The sequence below is a fragment of the Acinonyx jubatus genome, chromosome B2 (genome assembly GCF_027475565.1).
Source record: "Acinonyx jubatus isolate Ajub_Pintada_27869175 chromosome B2, VMU_Ajub_asm_v1.0, whole genome shotgun sequence".
NCBI lineage: Eukaryota > Metazoa > Chordata > Mammalia > Carnivora > Felidae > Acinonyx > Acinonyx jubatus.
In genome coordinates this window covers 114,681,943-114,705,880 of record NC_069385.1, presented here as the reverse complement: position 1 = coordinate 114,705,880, position 23,938 = coordinate 114,681,943, and the positions used below count along the sequence as shown (strand labels likewise).

The window sequence follows — 23,938 nt, the reverse complement described above, 5'->3', positions numbered from 1 at the left end:
TGGAGGAATCCCGAGAAAGGGTTCTGGAGTCTCAACCACATTCCCCCAGGGGACAACGGCAGGACTGTGCAGAGCGCTGTCCTCCGGCAGGAAAGCACAAATGTGGGGGGGTGGGGGGGGGTGCGGCTAGCAGCAGGTGACAGGGCAGCTTGGGATCAAGCAGGGGCTGGTGGGAAGGGGGAGAGCGCCTGTCTGGAGTGTGAGCAGTTAAAACAGGAAGCATACAAGTCAGGCTGTGTGGTGACCGTAAAATATATTACATAGTCGTATTTATGTGCATGTGTACATGTATATATGATACAATATATTAAGATATCTTAAAGATATAAATTAAGACGTAACTCATATAGGGGCGCCTGGGTGACTCCGTCAGTTGAGCGTCTTGACTCTTGATTTCGGCTCAGGTCATGATCCCAGGGCCAGGGGATCAAGTCCCGCGTCAGGCTCCGTGCTGAGTGTGGAGCCTGCTTGGGATTCCCTCACCCCCGTCCCTCTCCGTCACGTGTGTTCTAAAATAACTATATATAACTCATATAAAATTCACCCATTTAAAGTGACCACTCAGTGGTTTTTACTCACAGGGTGGTGCAACCATCAGAACATTTTAGAACGTTCTCATCACCCCAAAAAGAAGCCCCACACCCCAGGCCCTAAGCCACCACTAATCCACTGTCTATGGATTGGTCTGTTCTGACATTTTGTGTAACTGGAATCACACACAGGTGGCCTTTTTTTGGTCTGGCTTCTTTCACGTAACACATTTTCAAGATTTATCCATGTGATGGCACGAAGCAGTTACTTCATTCCTGTTTATCACCAAGTGATAGCCCCTAGTATAGAACACCTTTCATTTATCCATTTGTCAATTGGTGGACATTTGGGTTGTTTCCAGTTTGGGGCTATTTTGATGTTGCTATCAACATGCGTGTAGAAGTTTTTGTGTGGATGTATGTTCTCATTTCTCTCGGGTATCTATCTAGGAGCAGTATCGTATGGTAGGTAACTGCGGGTCACGTGATCACTCTTAACTTTTTTTAGGAACTGCCGGATAGCTTTCCCAAGCGGCCACGCCATTTCACATTTGCACCAGCAACAAGGGTTTCCATTTCTCCACGTCTTTGCCAACACTTGTTATCTTTTTAAAATTATAGCAATCCTAGTGAGTGTCAAGCAGTATCTTATTGTGGTTTTGATTTTCATTTCCCTGATGGCTAATAATGCCAAGCATCTTTCCAGGTGCTTATTGGCCATTTATCTCTGGAGAGAGTCTATTCAAGTCTTTATTATTGAGTTGTAGAAATTTTTTTTTTTTTTCCCAACGTTTATTTATTTTTTTGAGACAGAGACAGAGCGTGAACAGGGCAGGGTCAGAAAGAGAGGAAGACGCAGATTCTGAAACAGGCTCCAGGCTCTGAGCTGTCGGCACAGAGCCTGACACGGGGCTCGAACTCACAGACCATGAGATCATGACCTGAGCCGAAGTCGGACACTCAACCGACTAAGCCACCCAGGCGCCCCAATTCTTTTTTTTTTTTTTTTTTTATGTTTACTTATTTTTGAGAGAGAGAGGGAGGGAGAGAGCCGCACGTGGGTGAGCCGGAGAGAGGCAGAGACAGAGAATCCCAAGCAGGCTCTGCACGGTCAGCACAGAGCCCTAGGTGGGCCTCGAACTCACAAACCATGAGGTCACATGCTCAACTGACTGAGCCACCAGAATGCCCCTATTGGAATTACACAGTCTAGATAAGTCCCTTACCAGATATACAATTTTAAAACATTCTCTCTCATTCTGTGAGTTGTCTTTTCAATTTTTCTTTAGGATGTTCTTTGAACACAAGTTTTTATTGTGATGATATCCAATTTATCTATTTTTTTTTTCTTTTGTTGCTGTTTTTTGGTGTTATATTTGAGAAATCATTACCTAATCCATGGTCACAAAGATTTATGCCTATGTCTTTTTCTAAGAGTTTTATAGTTTAAATTAAAAAAAAAAATTTTGTTTTTAACGTTTATTGATTTTTGAGATAGAGACAGAGCATGGACGGGGGAGGGTCAGAGAGAGGGAGACACAGAATCTGAAACAGTCTCCAGGTCTGAGCTGTCAGCACAGGGCCCGACGCGGGGCTCAAACTCAGGGACCACGAGATCATGACCTGAGCCAAAGTCAGACGCTTAACTGAGCCACCCAGGCGCCCCTATAGTTTCAATTCTTATATTTAAGTCTTTGATCCATTTTGAGTTAATTTTTCTATGTGGTGTGAGGTGGGAGTCCAACTTCGTTCTCATGCATGTGAATGATCCGGTTGTCCAAGCACTTTTCGTGGAAGACAATTCTTCCGTTTCATTGTCTTGTTGCCTTTGTCCCAAACCAACTGACCTTAAATGTAAATGTTTATTTCTGGACCCTCGATTCTATTCCATTGATCTATATGTCTATCTTACGCCAGTACCACATTATCTTGGTTACCATAGCTTTGTAGTAAGTTTCGAAACTGCAAAATGAGCCCTCCAATTTTGTTCTTTTTCAAGATTGCTTAGGCTATTCTAGATCCCTGGAATTTCCACATGAATTTTAGTTTCAGCTTGTCAAATTTCTGCAAAGAAGTCGTCTGAGATTTTGATAGGGATTGTGTAATCTGCCATCTAAAGTTCTCCAATCCATGAACATGGGCTGTCTTTCCACTTAAGGTCTTTACTTTTGTTCAACAATGTTCTGTAATTTTCAAAGTATAAATTATACGATTTTTTGGTAAAACTTATTCATAAGCATTTTATTATTTGATGCTATTATAAATGAAATTATTAATTTCATTCTCACTTTCTTCAACTGTGTATAAAGGAGTATGAATGATTTTTGTGTATCAATTTTATAACCTGTACCCTTGCTGAATTATGTTATTTCTATGTGTTTAAACACTTAAGTGTTTATATGTATTTTTGGTGGATTCTTTCGGATTTTCTATGTACGAGATCATGTTGTCTACAGACATAGTTTTACTTCTTTCTTTCTAACCCAAATAACTTTATTTTTTAAAGTTTATTTTGAGAGGGAGAGAGAGAGAGGGAGGGAAAGAGCACTTGAGCTTGAGAGGGGCAGAGAGAGGGAGAGCAAGAATCCCAAGCAGGCTCTGTGCTGTCAGCACAGAGCCCGACACAGGGCTCATGAATTGTGAGATCATGGCCTGAGCTGAAATCAACAGTTGGACACTGAACCACCCAGGTGCCCCCCAGATAACTTTTAATTCACTTTCCTGCTTGCCCTGGCTGGACCCTCCAGTACAATGTTGAGTAATGGCAAGAGCAGACATCCTTGTCTTTCCTGAGCGTCGAGGGAAAAACGTTAGGTTTCTCATCATTCAGTCTAATGTTAATGATGGGCTTTTCATAGATGCCATTTATCAGGGTGAGGAAGTTCTAAGGTTTTTGAATGTTTTTGTCATGACAGGAAGTTTGACTGGCACTCTGCGGCCTCCAGGCCTCTGCGGAGTGGGGAGTACTCTGCTCCAGCACTATGCTGCACGGCCCCAGGCATCTGGGGACCGGTAAAGCAACGAGGGCTCTGGTAGGACCCAGCACAGGCCACCACTACCAACTCAGGCCTTTCGGGAGGCCTAGAAGAGGACTTCCCGGTTTTGTCCTTCAGAATTAGGTTTCCCAGGAGGAGAGGATGGAGACTAACTCCCTGTCACCCCTCCTCTTGCGGACAGCTCAGCTGTGCCCCAATCCAACCCAATCTCCTTTCTCAGCTAAAAACCTGGTCGCACTTTAGTTTCCAGGACGGACAGGGAAATACCAGGGGCTCGGACGGTGGGTGAGACGTTAGCCTTCAAACACGGAAGAGAGTAAACAAAGTTAACATACACAACACCCACACCTGAATACTGACCTGAAAAACAGGAGGGGCAGAACCTGCACTTTGCTCACCTAAAACCTGAGACCGAGCATCCAAGGGGGATTTTCTTGCTGTTTCTGGGTGCAGAAGACAGCCTGGGAAATGTAGTCCGGGCCCTGAAATGCCCAAGTTCAAGCGCCCCTAAATCCACAGGGGCCTTAGGAGGTAATCAATGCAAACACAGGATCTGAAGGTGAAGCAACAGGAAGAAAAGTCACCCCGCGACAGTGGTCAGTGCCATGGGGGGAAACCACACCGGGCTGGAGACAGGGGACGTGCCACAAGGCAGACGTGCCTCTGAAGGGCCTTCCTTCTCTGGAAGGAAATGGTGCCAGCAAGGCCTGGCCCACTGTGCTCCCCTTCCCTGCCGCTTCAGCAGTCTGAAGGGAGTTAAGAGACCTCAGTGGCCTCAGCCACCGGACATTTACAGAACATCCACACGGGCATGCTCCTGAATTCCTGGGGAACAGGGATACATAAAGCAAACGGCCCGCAAGACAACTGTTACTAGACCACTGGGGAAAACCAGTTCTGCAAAAACATCCCAGGGGCCTTCCCGTCCTTGTGAGAAGCAGGACCACGGTCACCAGACCCCAACTCTCTGAAGCCAGTCCTCTAGAACAAGGGCAGAGAAATATTCGGGGAACTCAGCTGGTATTCAAGCCCCATCAGATGGAAGCCCATGGTCCCCAGAGGCCAGCAGGTTCCATTTGTAAGTTTTGGGGGTTTATAAACCCCAGCACCGGGCAGACAAACTGAAGGGAGATCTGTCCTTGCCAGAGAAGACAGAGCTCGGCGCTTTAGCTGGGCCCATGTCTACCCCTTCTGCTGTAACCACGCCAAATGACTCTTGACAAAACCCAAGAATGTCATCCGCAAACCGTGCTGAGGCGACAGGGGTTTGGGTGGAACATTTTCTGAAGCTGGGAGGGCCTCTCCAGGCGATGGCTTAAGTGTCCAACTTCGGCTCAGGTCAGGATCTCACGGTTCGTGAGTTAGGGTCCCACGTCGGGCTCTGTGCTGACAGCTCAGAGCCTGGAGCCTGCTTCGGATTCTGTGTCCCGCTCTCTCTCTGCCCCTCCCCTGCTCACACTCTCTCTCTCAAAAATAAATAAAAATGAAAAAAATTAAAAAGAACGGACTCTCCACAAAACTCCAAATCACCACCGATACATTTATTTGAGGGAGAAAAGGTCAAATCTTATCGGGAACTTTTAAACCGAATAGTATGAGAGACACTGACCTGCCTAACTTCTGGGTGTTCACAACTGCACAGGTAACCAGATCCTGCATGTGAGGCATCACCAATAAACCGACGAGCATTTGATGAGGGAGACACATTCTGAGCAGTCACACGATTTCCCATTCAGAAGGTGCCCGCCTTGGCATCAGAAAAGTAGTGTTGAGAAGAACGAAGGCAGAACGTGGCAAGGGCTTTCTCGCACAGGCCTAGACATGATGGCGGCCTCATGAAAGCGGATCCCGCCGTATTTACAAAGCAGGGGGGGCAATGCCCCCAGCTGAGGCGCAGGATGAGGCTGGGGCAGACGTGGGTATGAGGGGGGGGGTGGGAGCTGACCCCGTGAGCCTTTTCCCATCCTACCTGGGCCTCCACTAGCCATTCTCTGGCCCCCTTCACAAGGCAGACTTGGCACGTGAGCGAAGGAAGGGGATTGTGCCCGAATGCCCTGGGCCTGCCCCACCCTCCCCGGACCTAACAGGTAACCAATCCACTGGGTGCAGCCTCACCCCCACCCAACCCCCACTTCTGGACAGACGCACGGTAAATACGGAAACCGAAGCCCAGCTGGCTGGAGCACATCTAGGTGTCGTTGGGTTGGACTCATCTGACAGGCGCCCGACACGGTCAGGCCCCACCCCCAGTGGCCAGGCTGACGCAGCATGTTTTTTCAGGCGATTCAGGTTACTCCAGGGCAAAGCACGATCCTGAGGACACCCGGCGGAAAAGCAAGCTGGAGCCACGGAAAAGCTGGCCCTGGATTGGAAGCAACAGTCAGGTCAGTGAAAGGGGCCACCAAGCTTCTCATCCTGCCCCTGAGCAAGGCCAGCAGGGGACAAGAGAGGGTCCAGCAGCTCAGAGACCCCAGGGTCAGGCAGGGGTGGAGGGCGCAGGCTTGCAATCCTAGAGGGCAGTGTCAGAACATGCCACGTGCTGAGGCACAAGGGAGCGGACTGCCTCACGTCACAGGGTGTCCAATGTCGCTGGGGCTACTCAGCAGGAAACCCCCAGAGAGGAGACTCACTGCCCTTCTGGCTTCAGACACTTCGGGGACTCCCTAATGCCCATGGGATGTGACGTAGACCTGACGGGAGCCGCTGGGAAGAACTGTGTCTCTTGCTCCCTTGCTTCCTCCCACCTGTCCTCTTCTCGACCCTGAGGCCTGTCAGCGTGCCGGCTCCTCCCCCGACCGCTGCCCCGCTTGCCCTAGCCGAGGCAAACCAAGGCTAGGAAAAGGCAAGGGTCTGCCCTGAGCCAGACACCTGGATCCTTGACCTCTGGGCCCAAGGGCTGCAGCCCAGCAAGAGGGTGCCTGGGCAGAGAACACGAAATCCCAAGACGGGCACCCTCGCCGCATGGCCCAGTTCAAGCCTCGGGTTCTCCTGGACACCAGGGATGACCCACAGAAGGGAGAGGTCAGCCTCGGACACGGCGGCTGCTCGTCAGAAGTGCTCTGGGCCGCTGCGCTGTCAGCCGTGTTACTCGAGGTCTAAGGTCCTGGGCTTCAGGTTCACCACCTACCCCATGGGCTCCCTCACAGTATGAGTCTTTAAAAGTTGAGGAAGAAAAGGAGACGGTGTCTAATGTAAGATCGATAAGCAAATTCAGATCTAATGACCTCACATCTTTTGTAAAATAAAGTGAAAATTTAACGAAGATGCCTTACGCCAAAGGTCTCCGTTCTTTATCCTCCCTACTGACAACACTGGACCCCAGGACGATCCCTTGTCTTCCCACGCAGCGTCGAGTCCACAAAACCGTCTCACCTGATTGACGTGGGGGAAGAGTGGGGGAAACCTCCTCTGTTAGGAGCTTTGCCTACCTGCACACTCAGGTATTTCCAGCAGTGGATCCAAGATTTGAACACGGGGGAATACGGGGGGAGCCCAGCCTGCAGCCTGCCCAGGAAGGAGAGCACGTCAGCCCCAGTGAACAACGGGAGACGGATCAGCCAAGGGACAGGAGATCTCAAGGGGTGGCCCGGAGCTGCCACCACCCACCTCCTGAATCCCAGATTCATCCCCAAGGGGGGCAGTGAATCCCAGAGGACGCCAGGATACCGGGGACCCAGCCTACACACAGAGCAGTCGGGAGAAAGCAGGGCACCGGACAGCCTCAGCTGGACCGCCACCCCCCACGGTCCTGGCAGGGTGCCTGGGGGAGGGGTGCACACCTACCCGCAGTTGTTCACAGCCATGAGGTCACCGACCAGCAGGAAGGGGTAGGTCAGCATGCTCACCGCAATCTGAGATCCGGGGAGACATGAATGGCAGTGACCCCACCACCACCACCAGCCCGTACCCCGGCCCAGGGAGCGAGGACACGTTGTCCCCACACCCTACACTTAGGCCTGCCTCCAGCCACCATTAGAGCTGGCTTCCTAAGCCCAACCCAGGCCCACAGGGCAGCGGAAAGGGCAGCGGGCTGAGCAGCTGGCTCAACTTACCCCCATCACAAATTTGGTATAGCTCCGGATGGCCAGGGCCTGGCTGAACTGGAGGGACAAGAAAGGGAGACCGGTTTGCTACAGGTACCTTGGGATGCAGACTTCAGACAAGCACCCTCGCCCCATGCTACCTGGTCTGCGGCCCCCCCACCTCACCCCGCACACCGGCCTCACACACCCTCTGGGCTCGGTTCCTCGCACACTGCTGCACAGAGTTCCCTTTTAGGCCCGCCGGTGGCTTCTGTGGCCTTGTAGTCAGAGCCAAGGGCAGCTCTGAGAGACGGAAGTGGGGTAAGTGGACTGACAAGGCTTTGGAGAGCCCACCAGGGATGGTGAGGAGCACAGGTGCAGGCCACGTAAACGGGATCACTGGCCACTGGCCTGTGAACCCCAACGAGCCGTGAGTTCCAAGGGCGTGGCCTGGGTCTGCCTCGATCAGTGTCCAGGGCTTGGCACACAGTCGGTGGTCAGCAGGTGGACGAAAAGACAGACACCCCCCCGAACTCCCCAGACACAGAATCCTGGTCCTGCAGCAAAAGGCGAGGGGGAACTCGAAGCCTACTGCTACCCTCCCACCTTAGCAAAGTCTCACCCCCTTCCGAGCCCCAACATCTGAATTCTTTGCCCAGGGGACGGCCCCTCGCTAGGAAGGGTGACTACCTGTGCCTTGGCTTCCTGGGGCGTGGCCATCCTGCCAGGCGGATGCCCAGTAGCCCCAGATGGAGGCTTGCGCGGCTGCCTCACAGGCAACCTCGCCTTGGCCTTTAAGCCACACGCAGAAGAGCGCTCGCAAAGCCCTTTCCGCGACGCTGGTGACTGCCGGTGCTGGTGCTAAGCGCAGCAGCCCCTGGTCAAACACCCGCCCGCCTGGACTCAGGGGAAACCCTCCAGCTGTGGGCCACCCCTCCCCCCACTAAGATGCCCCAGCTGTCCCCGCCTTGCTCTGCATGTGACAGCAGCAACACGCCGCCCGCCCCCTCCCCAAGGCCCTGAGAAAGGGCAGGGCCCTGGGTGTGTGCCACTCTGACTGCAAGTGGGAGCTGGCCTCCAGGGAGCTTTAGGAACCTGCTTACGCTGAAAGGCCAGCGAGACTCCCTACCCAAGGCCAGCCCTGGTTTCCCTGAGCAGAGGCTCTCAGCTGGGGCGGTACATTCTTCACCACACGACACATGCCCAGACACAGACATACGCACACTATGAACCCCCACCCCCACCACGAGGTGGTTCTGACAGACAGGCCCCCAGCCCGCCTATCCTCCTGGGGCTGGCAATCCCTGCTCTTAGCGTGTCTGGCTACCTGCCCATCACTGCTCCCCAGCTCAACCTGGTTCAGGCAGAACCTGTCAACCCACCAGGTCCCCAGACACCTTTCTGAAACAAGCACCTTTTAGAAGGATCAAAGCCTCCTCATGCCTGACCTAGCCTGCTGAGGTCTGTGCAGACCAGGCTGTATGGACCACTGCTAACAAGAGTGGGGTGTGCCTATAAGGTATACTTCCTAGCCGAACTAAAAAACCTCGAGGCGGGAGGAAGCACCCTCAGCCCAGCACAGGGAAAGACCCAGTCCCAGCCCTGCTGAGTCCTAGCCGAGTGCCTCTGGAGAGCCTCTCAATCTTTGGGTCTCAACTTCTCTACCAGTAAAATGGGACATTACACCTGCCCTGTTCCTTTCACAAATGGGGTGCTATTGGGATCAAATACCATAATGTTCACAAAAGAGTGAATGTTAAGCATGAAACATGAAGCAAAAGTTAGAGGGTTATTAGCTGGTCTGTGTCCTGATTTCCTGATTCCTACTTGGATCATTTCCTCGGATAAGCTGGGATCCGTTTTATTTCGAAAACTGCCCAAGGACATGCATTCCACGAACTCCTCCAGGTCTGGTTGCGGATCTTGAATCTCCTCTCTGGAGCCCACTCTCCCCAGAAGCAAAGCTGCCCCCGGGACAATGAGAGGCCCTCTTAGGCCACTCCCCAGAGACTCCCTAGCCCTCAGGACCTTGGTGCTCAGATCCTAGAGTCCTCGAGTCTGCCCCTGACCATCAGCGGTACACGGAAAGATTGACAAGTCCTTGTTCCAACCAACCTGGGAACCTGGATTCTGGTCGTTTCCCAGCCCCCCTGGGGTGTCACTCACGCTGTCATCCACCAGGTAGGCATTGATGAAGTGGGCCAGCAGGTTACAGCCCCACAAGAAAACCACATCTCCAAGGAGGTGAGGGATTAAGCCGCTAAAAAACAAGGTGAGCAAAGATGAGCAGGGGAGGGAGGGGAACATTTCTTGGGGGCTCCACGCCCAGGAAGGAGGCAGGGATGTTCCAAGCTGAAAACTTCAGCATATCCAAAAGTACCGCCTCAGGACAACAGCCTGCAGGGGCCATGTGGGCCAGTGGCTACCCACGCCAGGAAGGCAGTATGCTTTTCTCCGTGGGGGTGTCACACACCAACCACATCTGATGCCAGTAAGTCTGCGGTCTCACAAGTGGTTTTCCAACTACAGAGGCCCGGCCTCAAGATGTGAATGTTGCTAAATCTGGGATTTTCAAATGCAGATTATGAAACAGGGTCTACACATTGATAGTTTTCTCCTGGCCTCTTTACCTAATCAACTCTCACAAAACACTCTGCTCCATGCATCTGTTGTCTTCACCCCTAGAATGTTCCATTGAAGCCATTCCACACAAGCTTTTGCAAAGAGGACTGACAGTTAAAATGATGGCCTTTAGAATTAAACAGCTCTACAAAATGCGATGGAAGGTCCCTAAAATACGGTGCAGAGGGCAAAAAGCCAGATTGAGATCAATAGGTCCTGTGTGCTATTTGTGGGGTTTTTTTTAATGTTTATTTATTTACTTTGAGAGAGAGAGTGCATGCACATGCGAATGTGAGGAGAGGAGCAGAGAGAGAAGGAAAGAGAGAGAATCCCAAGCAGGCTCTGTGATATCAGCGCAGAGCCTGACGTGGGGCTGGAATCCAAGCTTTTCAAATATTTTGAAATAATGTCAATATCTAAACACGCATATCTAAACATGCAAACATGTTAAAAAAAAAAAAAACACAAGTTAAAAAAAAAAACAAACAGGGACACCTAGGTGGCTCAGTCAGTTAAGCATCTGACTCGGTTTTGGCTCAGGTCATGATCTCACGGTCCGTGGGTTCGAGCCCCATATCAGGCTCAGTGCCGACAGCTGGGAGCCTGGAGCCTGCTTCGGATTTTGTGTCTTCCTCTCTCTCTGCCCCACCCCTGCTCACGGTCTGTCTGTCTCTCTCTCAAAAATAAACACTAAAAAAATGCTTTTAATGTTTCAAAAAATATTTGCAAAGCTCAAAAAAATGTATATAACACATCTAGGTTATAAAGGGACGTGACTAAAATGAACTTCAAGAATGCCATCTGCAATCTTGCTGCCCCGACCTGTGCTCAGACTAACCACTCACATAAGCTTTGGTGCCTCCTCAGTCCTGTAACACATATGTATCACCTGGTCTGCAAATACGTGATAAACAGAAGAACCCAATGAGCAAGCATGTGTTGCGTCAGAATCTATTCACACACCAGAAGAGGACCACAGAGTGAGTATGGAAACAGCCAGAGGTGGGGCCATGTAGTTTTATGGTCTGATGTACCAGTCACACAATCAAATATTCATTTTACTTACACACACACACACACACCTGAATATAGGAGTGTGTGAGTGTGTGTATAGATCAAGGTTTTTCAATCCTGGCAGTATTGACACTTAGGGACAAATAATCCTTTGTTTTGGGGGGCCAACCTCTGCATTGCAGGATGTTTATTTTAGCAGCATCCCTGGCCTCTACCCACTAGATGCCAACTGTGACAAGCAAAAGATGTCTCCAGACATGACCAATGTCCCCTGGAGGCAAAAATCACCCCCTGGTGAGAACGATTTATTATATATTACATATGCACACACACACGCACGCACGCACGCACACACGCACCTACATGGTCATCTCTTGGTTACATGAGAGATCCTGCATAAAAACTCCTGACCAACTATAAAGCCACAATGAACAGAGGACTCCGTGCTTAGAATATTACGTATGTAATAGCACGTATGTCACTGCCAAGGTCTTAACAAGGCCAAACAAAAGCCGTATGTCAGGCTTGGCTCTTGGGTCTGCTTGTGGTTTATTCTGTCTGGACAGTCTTTTTGGTCTTTCTTTTACATGTGAACTAAGGCGGATGCAAGACAGCGAGGAGGGCAGGGATCCGTGGTCCTCGGGAGATCACGTGCCCTGCCTCTGGCCGCTCTGCACAAACACAGGCTCAGCAGAGCCAGGTTTCCCGACTTTTCAGGAGAAGCCAGAAGTATGGATTGTCATGTGGAATACCCTAGATAGAGTGCCCTGGCTCCTGAAGATCGGCCTCTGGGCAAATGAACGGGGTCTGGGGAAGGGGCCCGTCAGTCCGTCTCCCCAGTGTGTGGGACACGCAGTACCATTTCTGTGTGAGCCGTGATCTGCAAAGGGCGGGACGGCATCGGTCCTGACAATCCTTGGCTCACGCGAGCCTCAGGGCTGCACGGAGCCAGAATGCAGCTATGCAGGCAGGACGGAGCCCAGTGGTTAGTCTGAGCCTGGCAGCTACAGCCTGGGAGGTTGAGAACGTGTCTGTTAGTAGAGCCACGCCACGTGGCCAGCTATGGGGTACAGAAACTCACGTACACAAAGAATCCCAGCAGCCCCTCCTCTTTGAAAATCTTCCCGATGGAGCTCAGCACACCGCTGTGAAGAAGGCAAGACAGGGGTACAAGGTCACCCAGTCACTGTGGAGAAGACCACCCCTGGGGGGTGGCGGGGGGGGAGGAGAGGAGAGCCCACCATCCCTGCTCAAAGCCATCCAGTCCAGGCTGGGATGCAGAGAGGAGATTCTGTGTTACCAGGCAGAAACCAAGTGGAGAAGATTAGAGAGAGCTCTCGTCTAGGAGTGAGGGGCACTGACACAGTTCACGGGGATGGGAAACCCACTCACCCCAGGATAGGAGCCTAACGGTTCTCTACTACTGCCTGCTGTGGATCTGGAATTTGGGAATTGGCCTCCAGTCTGGGCTGCTGCAAAGGTAACGGGACCTTCTCCTGCCTGGCCCTAGTGCCTATCCCTGGCTCAGCAGCCTTCCAGCAGAGAAGACTGCATGCCCGACAGCGTGAGAGCAGGAGGGGTGGTGAGTGGGGAACCACCTGCCCAGAGGGCAGAAAAGGAACCTGAGGCAGAAGGTCCTGTAGCAGAAGGCCCTAGAACCAGAAGGCCCCGGTGCAGCCTGGGAAAAGTCACCTGGCCCTCCCCTGCAGGCGCTTGGAGATCAAAGGACAGGCTGCCGTCAGGTATGAAACGCAAAGCAGGCTTAAGAGCAATCTCTACAACTTGTGGCTCGCAATGCCAAGTGGCCTATCCTGAGCAGAGGCCCTACAAAGCCTAGGTGGCAGGGGAAGTTTAACAGAGAGACGATGGGAGCCGAGGTTGCTCCCAAGGCACCCAGCCCTGCCAGGCCCCCCAGCCCTTCTTCTTGGCCACTGGGGCTCTGAGCCAGACCATCCCCTCCTGGTCGTGTCTACGAACCTCGCGGTTTCATTTTGGGAGAATGGGCCAACCTCCCATTAGTGAACCTCAAATGAGGCCACAGCAGCCGAGTTGCCTGGGGCAGCGGCCCCACAGGACAGCTGCCGAAAACAACTGAAGCCAGGAGATAAGAGTATTGGGAAGGGTAACAGAGATGTGTCCTCCTGCCACGTGCCTCTAGGATCTGCCTCCTGTCCTCCACGGGGTTTCGTGGGGCAAGGAGGGCAGGAGGGCATAACCGTCCCGGGGAAGAGCTCTGTCCACACAGCTCTGCCCCCACGGCACTGAGCTCACTGCCGGCCTGGCAGATGCCGGGAGGTATTCGGTAAGCAAGCAATGGAGTGGGCCCCCGCCCACGGGGTGAAACCGCCTCTAAGCAGAAGATGAAACGACCTACAAGTCAGCTCTGTGAGAGCTGGAGAAATGGTTAGGGCAGAACTAGGGGGTCCAGGACGGATCCCTAGTGCAGTCCCAGGTGGCACGGTCCAAGCCAACTCCACTCCCACTCACCCCTCTGCAGGGCAGCCCCGGACATGGGATGGAGGGGAGAAAACGCCCCTGGACACTGTCGATGGCCGCCCACTGCCATGTTCCTCTGAAGCTAGCACGTTAGAACGAGAGTAGAGAAGGGACGGCAACTGACCCCAGCACGGCCTGTCCTGGCAGACTCTGAATGGTGACAGGACCACTCCTGCCAGTCCTGGAAGAATTACCCACCTGTACTTGGCCTCCCGTCCCACAAACTGGACCATGCAGCGCATTGAGATGACTGAGGAAAAAGAAACACACGCAGGTGATGTCGTGGCCAAAACCCAGGGCACCCAGCTGCGGGGCGCCCGGTGCAGCGGCCGCTGCCCAAGGCCTGTGTCAGAGCGCAGCAGGGGAGGAGGGCCTCTGGGATTTCCCTGTCGTACCCCGTGAGCACAGCATCCCATTTCTTCTTGCCCGGGGAAGGGCCCCTGCTCCCTCTGGCCAGGACTCCCCGCCAATCTCTCCTCAGTGCGATTCCGGGGGAGCACCCCACCCCACTACACTTCCCAGGGCTCTACCGCCGCCAGCTTCAGTCCACAAGGGCTCATCCCACAGGTGAGAGGCAGTCTCCAAAGGGGTGGCTCACCGTGCAGGGGGTGGGCCAGCATGCGGGACACGCACTGCATCATCATCTCGTAGGAGGTCTGGAAGAAAGCAGAGGGCAGGGACTTGGTCTGGCCTCTCTCTCGAATGGGCCCTCAAGGGGAACACAAGCTCTTACAATGCACAAACTGGGATCCCACAGCCCCCGATGGGGCCAGTCTACCTCAGACAGCCCCACCTGTCACCCACCCCCCATTTTCTCTGCCCAGGGGTGCGGCTGGGTCTCAGGCCAGGCCCCATGATGGCTGACAGGCTTTCTGGGATTCCTTGCAGTGGCCATGCCGGGGCTCCTTCCATGTCCCACCCTACCCATGTGGAGTGAAGAGCCAACCCTGTCTCTTCAATGACCTGTCCAACTCGGCAGTGAGAAACAGTCAGACTCCCCTCCGGGGCCTGTCCCTCTCCGACCCCAGATGCCCACCTCCTTCACCACTTTCTTCAGGGAAGTCTTCATGTCGTCCTTGTTGGAGACCTGCTCGATCTCATCCGGAGGGAAAACCTGAGGTACAAAAACAAAGGAGCGGGGCGCCCGGCTGACGCAGTCGGTGGAGCATGTGACTCTTGATCTCAGGGTCGTGGGTTCTAGTCCACGGTTGGGCATAAAGCTTACTTAATTAAAAACAAGAACAAAACCCCCCAAACCCAAAAAACTTGGCCAAAAGCAAAGTTCAGCTATGCCTCCTCAATGTAACTCTTAAGGGACAGGAAGGGCAGGAATCAGCTCCTACTATTTTCCCTGCAGCTAGGTTCACCTCTGGTAACCCCAGGGCTGGAGCTTGGCGGAGGGTGGGGGAGGGGACCCCTCTCCCCCCACCCGCGGTCACAGCTTGTCACAGCTGGGGGAAAGCGGGAGGGCTAGGGACGGGAAACTTCCCAATCAAGGAGGTGTTGACGCACCAGGGTCTGGAGCCTGGCTATGGCGCCTGGGTGTCCCCTGGGAAAGGAGAAACCGGACCAGTGCACATGGCTGCCTCTGGGGCCACCAGGGAGCTTGGGGAGAACCTCAGGCAACCAATCCTGGCTTCGCCCCCCAGGCTCACCTTCTTCATACTGCCCCGGGTCACAGTGGAGAGGGCATTGGACATCAGTCGGGGGCTCAGGCCTCGGAACAGCCCTATCTTCCCATCCACCTGCACGATGTACTTGGCTACAAGAAAGCAGAGGTGGCAGTGGCAGTGTCACCACCCCCCCCCCCCCCCCCCGCCCCGACAGACCCACCGCCGGTCACAGTCACACCCAGACCAGATGCAGCCTGTCCCTCAGCACATGCTGACTTCGGTCACGGAAGGGGGCAGCTGTCCAAAGCCCACAAGCAATCAGGCCCCAACCCCAGAGTCTTCTCTAGCCCATTTCTTTTTGTAAAACCTTCAAAATGTATTTTTGCCAAAGTCACAAAATTTTTTTTAAGTTTGAAAAATCGACTTGGCAAACTCAGCTAGTGTTTCAACTTAACTGCTACAACCCACAAACCAATTCTGTTGCTTATAAAAGAAAATGTTTCTCTTGGGGCGCCTGGCTGGCTCAGTTGGAGGCACGTGTGACTTCTGATCTAGGGGTTGTGAGTTCGAGCCCCACATTGGGTGTAGAGATGACTAAATCGTTAATTAAAAAACAGTTTTTCTTGGGGGAGAGAAAAAAAGGAAAAAGGCAGAGTGCCCGCAGGCAATGATGAAGTTTGCAACCTAAGGGAGGAAAAAGGAAAAACTCCCAGAAGAAAGGCTCAAGAATGTCCCCTGAGCATACCAGGAAGAGGACCACCCTTACCCTGTGCTGCACCCAGGCCCCACCTAGTACCTGTTAGCATTTATGACTCACAGCAGGGGATGAGGTGGGGAAACAACATAGCAAGTGGAGAAGTAACAGGCACCAGTGAACTATTCTAGAGAAAAAACTTAAGCAGTCAGGAAAGGTAGACCCTACCTGTATGAATCAGTGTTTTTTCATTAGGATCTCTAAAAGGATACCTCTCTTAATGTTTCATTATTTTTTTTTAAGTTTATTTATTTACTTTGAAAGAGAGCGAGCGAGCACGAACAGGGGAGGGGCAGAGAGAGGGAGAGAGAGAATCCAAGCAGGCTCTGCACTGTCAGCATGAAGCCGGCCACGGGGCTTGAACTCACAAACTGTGAGATCATGACCTGAGCTGAAACCAAGAGCTAGAGGCTTAACCTACTGAGCCACCCAGGCGCCCCGGGATTTTATGTTTTTAAGTAATCTCTATACCCAACGTGGGACTCGAACTTACAACCTCAAGATCAAGAGTCGCATGCTCTACCGACTGAGCCAGCCAGGGGCTCCAATGTGTCATTATTTTAGTATCAACTTTTAAACTATGATCATTTTTTTTTTTTTTTTAAACCTGCATACCTAGAAGCTAGCAGAACTTTCTCTCAGACACTGTGCTCCCCTTCCAGACCTGACTTCAGCTCCTTAGCACCACGCAGTGGCAGGAACCGGCAAATGCGCCTTTCTCTCCACCGCAACATGTCTGCCAACCCAGCATTTCAATGTCGCTACTAGAACGGGCTCATGCTGGGGCCGGGAGCACCTGTTCCCTGCATATTTAGCTTCCTGAGATGGGGGTGGGACTGGAAAGAGAAGAGTAGGAGGGGACAGGACACTGGGTGACACGGCAGGGTGCCCTGATTCACAGAGTGAACCAGGGGAAGAAAGGTTTATTTTGGGGGAGGGGAGCTCCAGCCAGCAAGAGAGAGCCAGGTAGGAAAAAGTCTTAGAGGGATCATGAGTGAGTCACTTAACCTCTTTCTAGCTGATCTGCCCACCAGTAAAAAAGGAGCAGGAACTCCTGTTTCTCAGAGCAGAGGAAGGCAGGCAAAAATTCCTCCAGGGGCCTTTGTGGGCCCAGAAGGTCCCACAGCTGGCCAGGGTTTCTCTCCAGGAATTTCATTGTTACACCAAAGAATGTCACGACAGCTATGGCACTTTTCAACATGACATGGGGAGGAGTAGATGTTGTCCAGACAGTATCTAGACATGCAGACAGCTGAGCCCCCTCCCTGACGGGAGAGCAGACAGGGTGTCTAAAGCGGCCCAACGGGCATCTGTTTACAACATCTGGACTGAAACAACATTTACACACACGGCGTGAGCAGGGGCACCTCAGAGCCCTGCTCATCTCTGCAAGAGGCAAAATGTGGCTCAAGACCCCTCTACCGTGAGACCTTCCGGGAATGACTGTGTGACACAAGTAGAGACAGTCTGGGCTCTGACCTGGGGTCCCTCATTCGGCTAAAGCGTGCGTAGAGGCCACAATGGAGGGGCTGGCAGCCGGCCACGCCGGCTTCCCACAAACCCAGTGTTAGCTTTGTACACTGGCTTTCCTGTGCCTACTTCTGGGCCTTCTCCCTCCCCCCTTCACTGACGGTTTTTAAATAAAAACAAATACGGACACACTTCCCCACAAAATGATATGTTCTGCCTGGCCCTAGACTACTCAATGTCATGGTGGCAAAAGTGGAAGAGAAACAGGACATCAGATTCTGCCAAGAGTGTGTGAAATTTAAAAAAGGTGACAGGAGGCAAAACCACAGGTTATTCAGCAGCAAGATTTTCAGGGGCGCCTGGGTGGCTCAGTTGGTTGAGCATCTGACTTCGGCTCAGGTCGTACTCTCACATTGAGTTCGAGCCCCACATCTGGCTCTCTGCTGTCAGCGCAGGCCCTGCTTCGGATCCTCTGTTCCCCTCTTTCTCTGCCCCTTCCCGTTCACACACGCATGCACACTCAAGCTCTCTCTCTCAAAACACACACAAAAAAAGGTGGGGTGCCTGGGTGGCTCAGTCGGTTAAGCGTCTGACTTCAGCTCAGGTCATGATCTCGCCATCTGTGAGTTCAAGCCCTGCGTTGGGCTCTGTGCTGACAGCTCAGAGCCTGGAGCCTGCTTCGGATTCTGTGTCTCCCTCTCTCTCTGCCCCTCCCCTGCTCATGCGCTGTGTCTGTCTCTCAAAAATAAATAAATGCTTAAAAATATATAATTAATTAATTAGAAAAAGATTTTCAGAGAACATTCTAGACTAACCAAACAAGAAAGAAGAGCCGAAGTGGAGGGAGCCTGAGGGTATCAGCCGACTGGGAACATGGAGAAGCAAGGGCACATTTAAAGAAGTCCAAGGAGGGTAGGGACTGGGAGAGAGGCAGCGATAATGGGTTTGAAAGGCTTTTGGCCAGCTGGCGCCTGGGGGTCTGGGGACGAGCAGTGGAGGCAGCCAGGTGGGCTCAGGTGGCATTGGACAAGCTCCAGTGTGGCGGGCCGCTGGTGGACAGACCTCCCAGGCAGCAGAGCCGCGGAGGGGGCTGGGGGCTGCTTGCCTGAGGGGCCCGGATGAAGAAGCAGACACAGCTTTGCAGACTAGAAGCGCAAAGCCAGAGCAGTGAAGCGATCTGCCCGAGCTCGTGCAGCGGGTCGGGGCATGCCAGACGTGAAGCGCAACGCAGCATGTGCTGGCCGCCCTGTGGCCCCCGTGTGGAGGTGCCTGAGTGGGGTCCACTGCCTGGGGGACGCAGGGGAAAGAGGAGGAAGAAGGAAAAGAACCCAGGAAGCCCCCGACAGGCCTCCTGCTGGACTAAAAGGAAAGCAGGAAAACTGGTAACAGCCCAGACTGCTCAGAAATCAAAAGGAAACCTCCCCGGACCCCCCCCCCCCGCCCCGGCCACTTCCAGGCACAACTTGGGGCGGCAGGGATGACAGGGACCAGTGTCCTGGCCCGGCCCCTCCTGCTGCCTGGGCTGACGGCTGGCAGCTGCTGGCAGAGGAGCTGGCCCAAAGCTGCATTGTTCACCTGCTCCTGCCCCAGCAACCCTGCTGCCTCTGGTCACTCTTTGATCCCCTCCTCCCTGCCAGTTCTGAGCCTGGGTGCCGCGCTGTCCTGTGTGTTCCCGGGGGCCAGCTGGGCCTGCTCCCCCTGTGACGTGTGACGTGCTTTTTTTGTCGGCGTGGGCCCTCCTGCCTGGAAAGCACACTCACCGTAGGTGAAGAAGCTGGGCAGATAGAGGACCTTCCTCCCCAGCACATTGGTCCCGATGGTGGGGGGCATCGGCTCATGACCCACCTTCAGAATCAACAAATACAAAAGCAAGGTCAGATTCTATGGCTGGTCCGGCTCACCGCTTCTCATACCCCAGGCCTCTGCCTCTTCTCCTACAAATTCCAATGCTGCTCTTGCTGGTTTCCCCAGCAAAACATACCAGAAACGTCATCAGAATCTAGAACCGTCAGCATCACGTAAGCTCCCAATGAAGGGAAGTGTATAGTCCCAGATCCCTACCCCCTACCATAATCCAAGTCACCCCATCCCCCAACATTCTCACCTTCAAATGCCAGACATTTCCAGTGTTTTTGTGTACTTCAAACCCTGCACTCACCTCAGAATAAATCTCAGTTAAGTCCCATCTCTGGGCTAAAACTCCAGTCCAACCTCAATCCCCAGTGTGCCAACTCCGAAACACATCCCACCCCCACCTCGGTCCTGAACTTCAGGACAGCTCAACTCCACCCCAGAGTGTGGCCCACACTCAGGTTCCTTTCTGCACCCAACGCAGACGCTGACAAATCAGTCGCTCTCGCTCCCAGGCCGAGCAAACCGTTACCTCCAAACTCGGCTGTTCCTCAAACAATTCCTCATCTGTATTCTAATCTTGATCACTTCATATCCCTGTGACAGAATGACGCCCCTCATTTCTGTAGGGCTATCATAATTCTTGTTGTATAGATGCAGGTTATGATGACAGTAGCCATTAAACTCATGGCACGATGGGGGGTGCCGGGGGGAGGGAAGGACATAGCCACCCACACACCTTTGAGGAGGTGGGGTCTCTCCTGAAGGGTGAGGCCATTTATTATGCTGCCAACTGATGAGGAGAGAGACTCTGCTGCCAGGGAGAAAGCAAGGTGTCTGGGAGACCAGCACCTGAGTGGAATAGGAGAAGGCCCCTTCCAGGACACAAGCCCTGACCCTCAAAGGAGGCCAGCCAAGCCCCTGCACCACAGCAGCTCCCTTAGGATGAGGAAGGGAGCAGGAATGGCAGAGTTGGGATGTTCTGTCTTAAAAACTGGACTAGGTATGCTTCCAGGGTTTTCCTAGGCTAATTTCCTCCCTTCTTCACCTTAGTCAAGTGTTTTTGAAAGTTCTGGCTGTCCCCTGTCGATGTGATTTTGAGCTACCGGAGAGATCACGGACTATAGATGAAAAACCCTCCACGACGGTGACCTTCTTTAAAAAACAAATTCCAGCCCAGGGGAGTTGAAGGAAAGACATGAGCCAGCTAACCCGTGCAGTGAGCCCTCGCCTGCTAGACCTTTCTCCTTCTTGGATAAACGTTCGAAGGTTCTGACTTAAGTTTTGATTTTGTTCTCTTCGATAGGCGGTATTCCCTTCACATCTTCAACTCCAAGTGTGAGCTACTGTTCTGTTGCTGTCTCCGTCTAGTCACAACTTGGGAGTCTGAGTAATTCCAAGCGCACCTTTAAGTCTGCTGTGTCCCCTCACCCCATAGTCCCCCAGTTTGTTGAGTCTATTTCTTGCACTTGTACCTGAGATTATGAAAGGCACACATCGCAGCCCTATTCCCCTCATTCTCAAGTTTTCATTATTTGTGCCAAGTCCCGTTCACCCTATTTCATCCCCAAATCTGTTTCCCCAGTCCTAACCACAGCCAAAGCTGTAACTCTGTATCGGGCACTGGTGGGTCAGTTCATCACCCTCAAATCCCCAACTCCCAAAACTTAACACAGACGAACCCTGATATGAGGCCCTGCGTTCTTAGTCACTTGATCTAGTCAACCCCCAGAACTGCCACTCCAATCTTGCCACCTGCCCCCTCAAACAGGTTCTGCCTTTTCTGCAAACTGCTGCTGACTCCCGAGCTCTACCTACTAAGGTTTCACCCTGAAACACGTTACACTCAGCACCAGCTGGGTTCAAATCAGATAGACCACCCAAGTGGGCTCACCCATCCTCCCCCACCCAGTGCTTTGGTGTTCCTCATTCCCAATTCCCTCTTCGAATCGCTTGTATTTCAATTTTCTCCTCAAACCAGTAAACCACATCTACCAAGGTCCAAACGATGAACCCTCCCCCCTCCCATTCCTTATGCATTTCAGCACCCTCCACTCTACAGACTCTCCTATCTCCCACCCTAAAAACACAACCCTCACCCAATCTCACTCCATCAGAGGAAAAACTCAGCTCTTGGGACCCTTACTTCTCATCTCGGGTAACAACCAGTTCCAAAGCCCCACTCTCTCTCCCAAACCTGTAATCTCTATTGCTGAAAATACAATCCTAATCCCCCAAATCAAGCAGCCCTCACTCCCAAAACACAACCAAATGCCAGTCCCAATCTCCCCCCACCAGCCATTTCCAAATCTCAGTCACAATTAGACGCTAGTCAGGCACCCTGATGTCCCCGACCGAATCTCCTCATTCCTTGTCATACTCCCGGTCACACCTAAAAACCCCTTGCCCCCCATTCCTCAGATCCCAGATTCCAACTGCTCCTATTCCAACCGAACTTCCCCCCCTCCCCCCCACCAATCTCTCAGCCCAGTTAAAGAGATAGTAAATCTAACACCCATTCGCCTCAACTCAAACCTCAAATCTTGGTTGGTCTCCATCTCAATTTTCACACCCCCGCCCTGCCGCCGTTCCCCTAACTGGAAAATTCTAGGCTAAATCTTCAGTTCCAGTCCAGGCCGGAATCACCCCCATCTAAACAGTGCCTATCTTAGCTACCCACCTAATTCTGCCAAGTGCACCCCCTCCACCCCTCCTCCTTCCAGCTCAATCTCTCTCTTTCTCAAGCAGTCCACTTCATCTGCAAGGTCTTGCTGGCCACCACCATATGCCAAGTGCCCCTGCATGGCTCCATTCCAGAGTCATCCCCACCTTGGCCTCAGTTTCTGCCAGCCTCTTACCAATCTTGCCACCTTAAGTCCCAACCGCCCCTCCTGCCTAATTCCAATACTTCCATAACCCATCCCCCCCATACAAGGACTGTTGAGTCCCACCTCCCGACCCCAACTGTGACTTTCATTTTCTCTTCCAAGTGCGTCATCCCTTTCTCCCTGAAAGCCTGCTTCTGGCTCCCCTCTCCATAAGAATCGCCATCACACCCCTCCCCCACTGCGTCGCCCTATCTGTTCCCCTCCCTCAAAACGCGTCACCCTGTCCCCTCCTCCCACCAAATCTGTCGTCGCCATCAAACTCATAGCGTTCCCTTGCTAAATCCTCTGCCTTCGCCCTGTCCCACCAAATTCCCTCACCATTAAATCCAATGCCACCTTCTCCTCTCCACCTCCCTCCCCCGAGGCTGATGCTCTTTCTTCCTTCTCTCCTAAATTTTTGGCCTTGGCCTCCAGTCCTTTGTCCCCTCAAACAGCTTTAAATCCATGTCTATCAAATCCAGAGCTCTTGCTCCCCTCTACTCTAAATATGTACTCTTCATCTAAATACTTTGCTTTGGCCCCCCAATCCTCCTCCCCGCCCATTCGCCAAAACTTCCCGCCCCTGCCCCATTCTGTTGCTTCTTTACTCGCCCCCAAATGCTGCCCCTTTCCTCCAATTCCAAGTTCATCACCTCCCTTCCTTCAACCTCCAAATCCTCTCCTTCATCCCTTCGACCCCTCCCCTGCACCCGCCAAATGCCTTGTTCCTTTCATCCTTTCCCAAATCTGTCGCTTCTATCCCTTCACCCCCAGACCCATCAACGCTTCCTTTCTGTCCCATTCCTTCAGCTCACCAAACCTGCCGTCTTCCGCCCCTCTTCCCAAATCCGTCACCATTGGCTCCCTGCCCCCATCCTCCTCCAGATCCCGGCCTGTCACCTTCACAGCAGCCCCCATCTCCCGACGGCGCCCTGGCCCCCACCTGGATGAGCAGCTTCACATAGAGTAGCGGGTGGCTGAGCGCCGTCACACCAGCGCCCAGCGCCACGAAAAGAGCCTCGGTGGTCGGGGCGTTGTCCCCGGAGCCCAGGCCCCCGGACGCGCCGTCCATCCTGCGGGCGGAAGGCTGCGCCGCGGGTCGAGGGTGGCGCGGGTGTGCACGGTGCGCGGGCGGCGGATCACGAGCCCGAGCCTCGACCCCCGCCGCCGCTCCGCCGCGAGCTCCCGCTCCTGCTCCGGCTCCCGCCATCCCCGCGGCACCGCCGCGAGCCCAGGGCGCCACTTCCGGGTCCGAAGCCCCCATGGCGCCGGGCGGCGAGGTCACTCCCCGTCACGTGACGGGGGACGCCCCGCCCCTAGTGGCGTAAGGGGGCGGGGCCGGGCCACACCACTCGCGGCTGCGGGGGAGCGCGGCTGTGTGGCGCTGCAGGTGGTACGCGCCGGATGTTGGCCTGGGGCGGGATTGGGGCCTGGACCGTGGCTGGGTTGCAGGCCGGGCGTCAGTGGTCGCGAGCGGCCCGAGCCGCGGGTTCGGAGAGTGCGAAGATTGCCGCCAGCCGGGGCGCTCCCCCCGGAGTCCCCTGGAAGGCGGCCGGGGCGGGGCTCGGCGGCTCTGCCTGCCAGACGCCCCCAATATGGTCTTAGACGCTTCAAGCCCCCTCCGCGGCTTCGGGAGTTTTCTCCGCAGTCCTGGGCCCGCCTCCTTGCGGCCCAGAGCACAGACACTGTGGCCTGCGAGGCCT

The 23,938-nt window shown here is 53.5% G+C and overlaps 1 protein-coding gene across 2 annotated transcripts; it reads right to left on the bottom strand.

Annotated features, from left to right (window-relative positions):
- Positions 1–5,046: 5,046 nt before the first annotated feature.
- On the bottom strand, positions 5,047–23,528 carry MTCH1 (mitochondrial carrier 1). Of its 2 annotated transcripts, none has more exons than XM_027057858.2 (12): positions 23,179–23,528; positions 19,278–19,362; positions 15,336–15,442; positions 14,717–14,794; positions 14,279–14,336; positions 13,879–13,930; positions 12,270–12,329; positions 9,664–9,808; positions 7,579–7,626; positions 7,310–7,377; positions 6,955–7,030; positions 5,047–5,888 (listed from the first exon to the last, which is right to left on the bottom strand). In XM_027057858.2, the coding sequence occupies exons 1-12, from the start codon at positions 23,497–23,499 to the stop codon at positions 5,817–5,819; spliced, it is 1,170 nt and encodes a 389-aa protein (XP_026913659.1). In that variant the 5' UTR covers positions 23,500–23,528; the 3' UTR covers positions 5,047–5,816. The 2 variants fall into 2 exon arrangements, with proteins under 2 accessions (XP_026913659.1, XP_014925244.2); XM_015069758.3 differs by having other exon boundaries at positions 9,715–9,808.
- Positions 23,529–23,938: the final 410 nt, after the last annotated feature.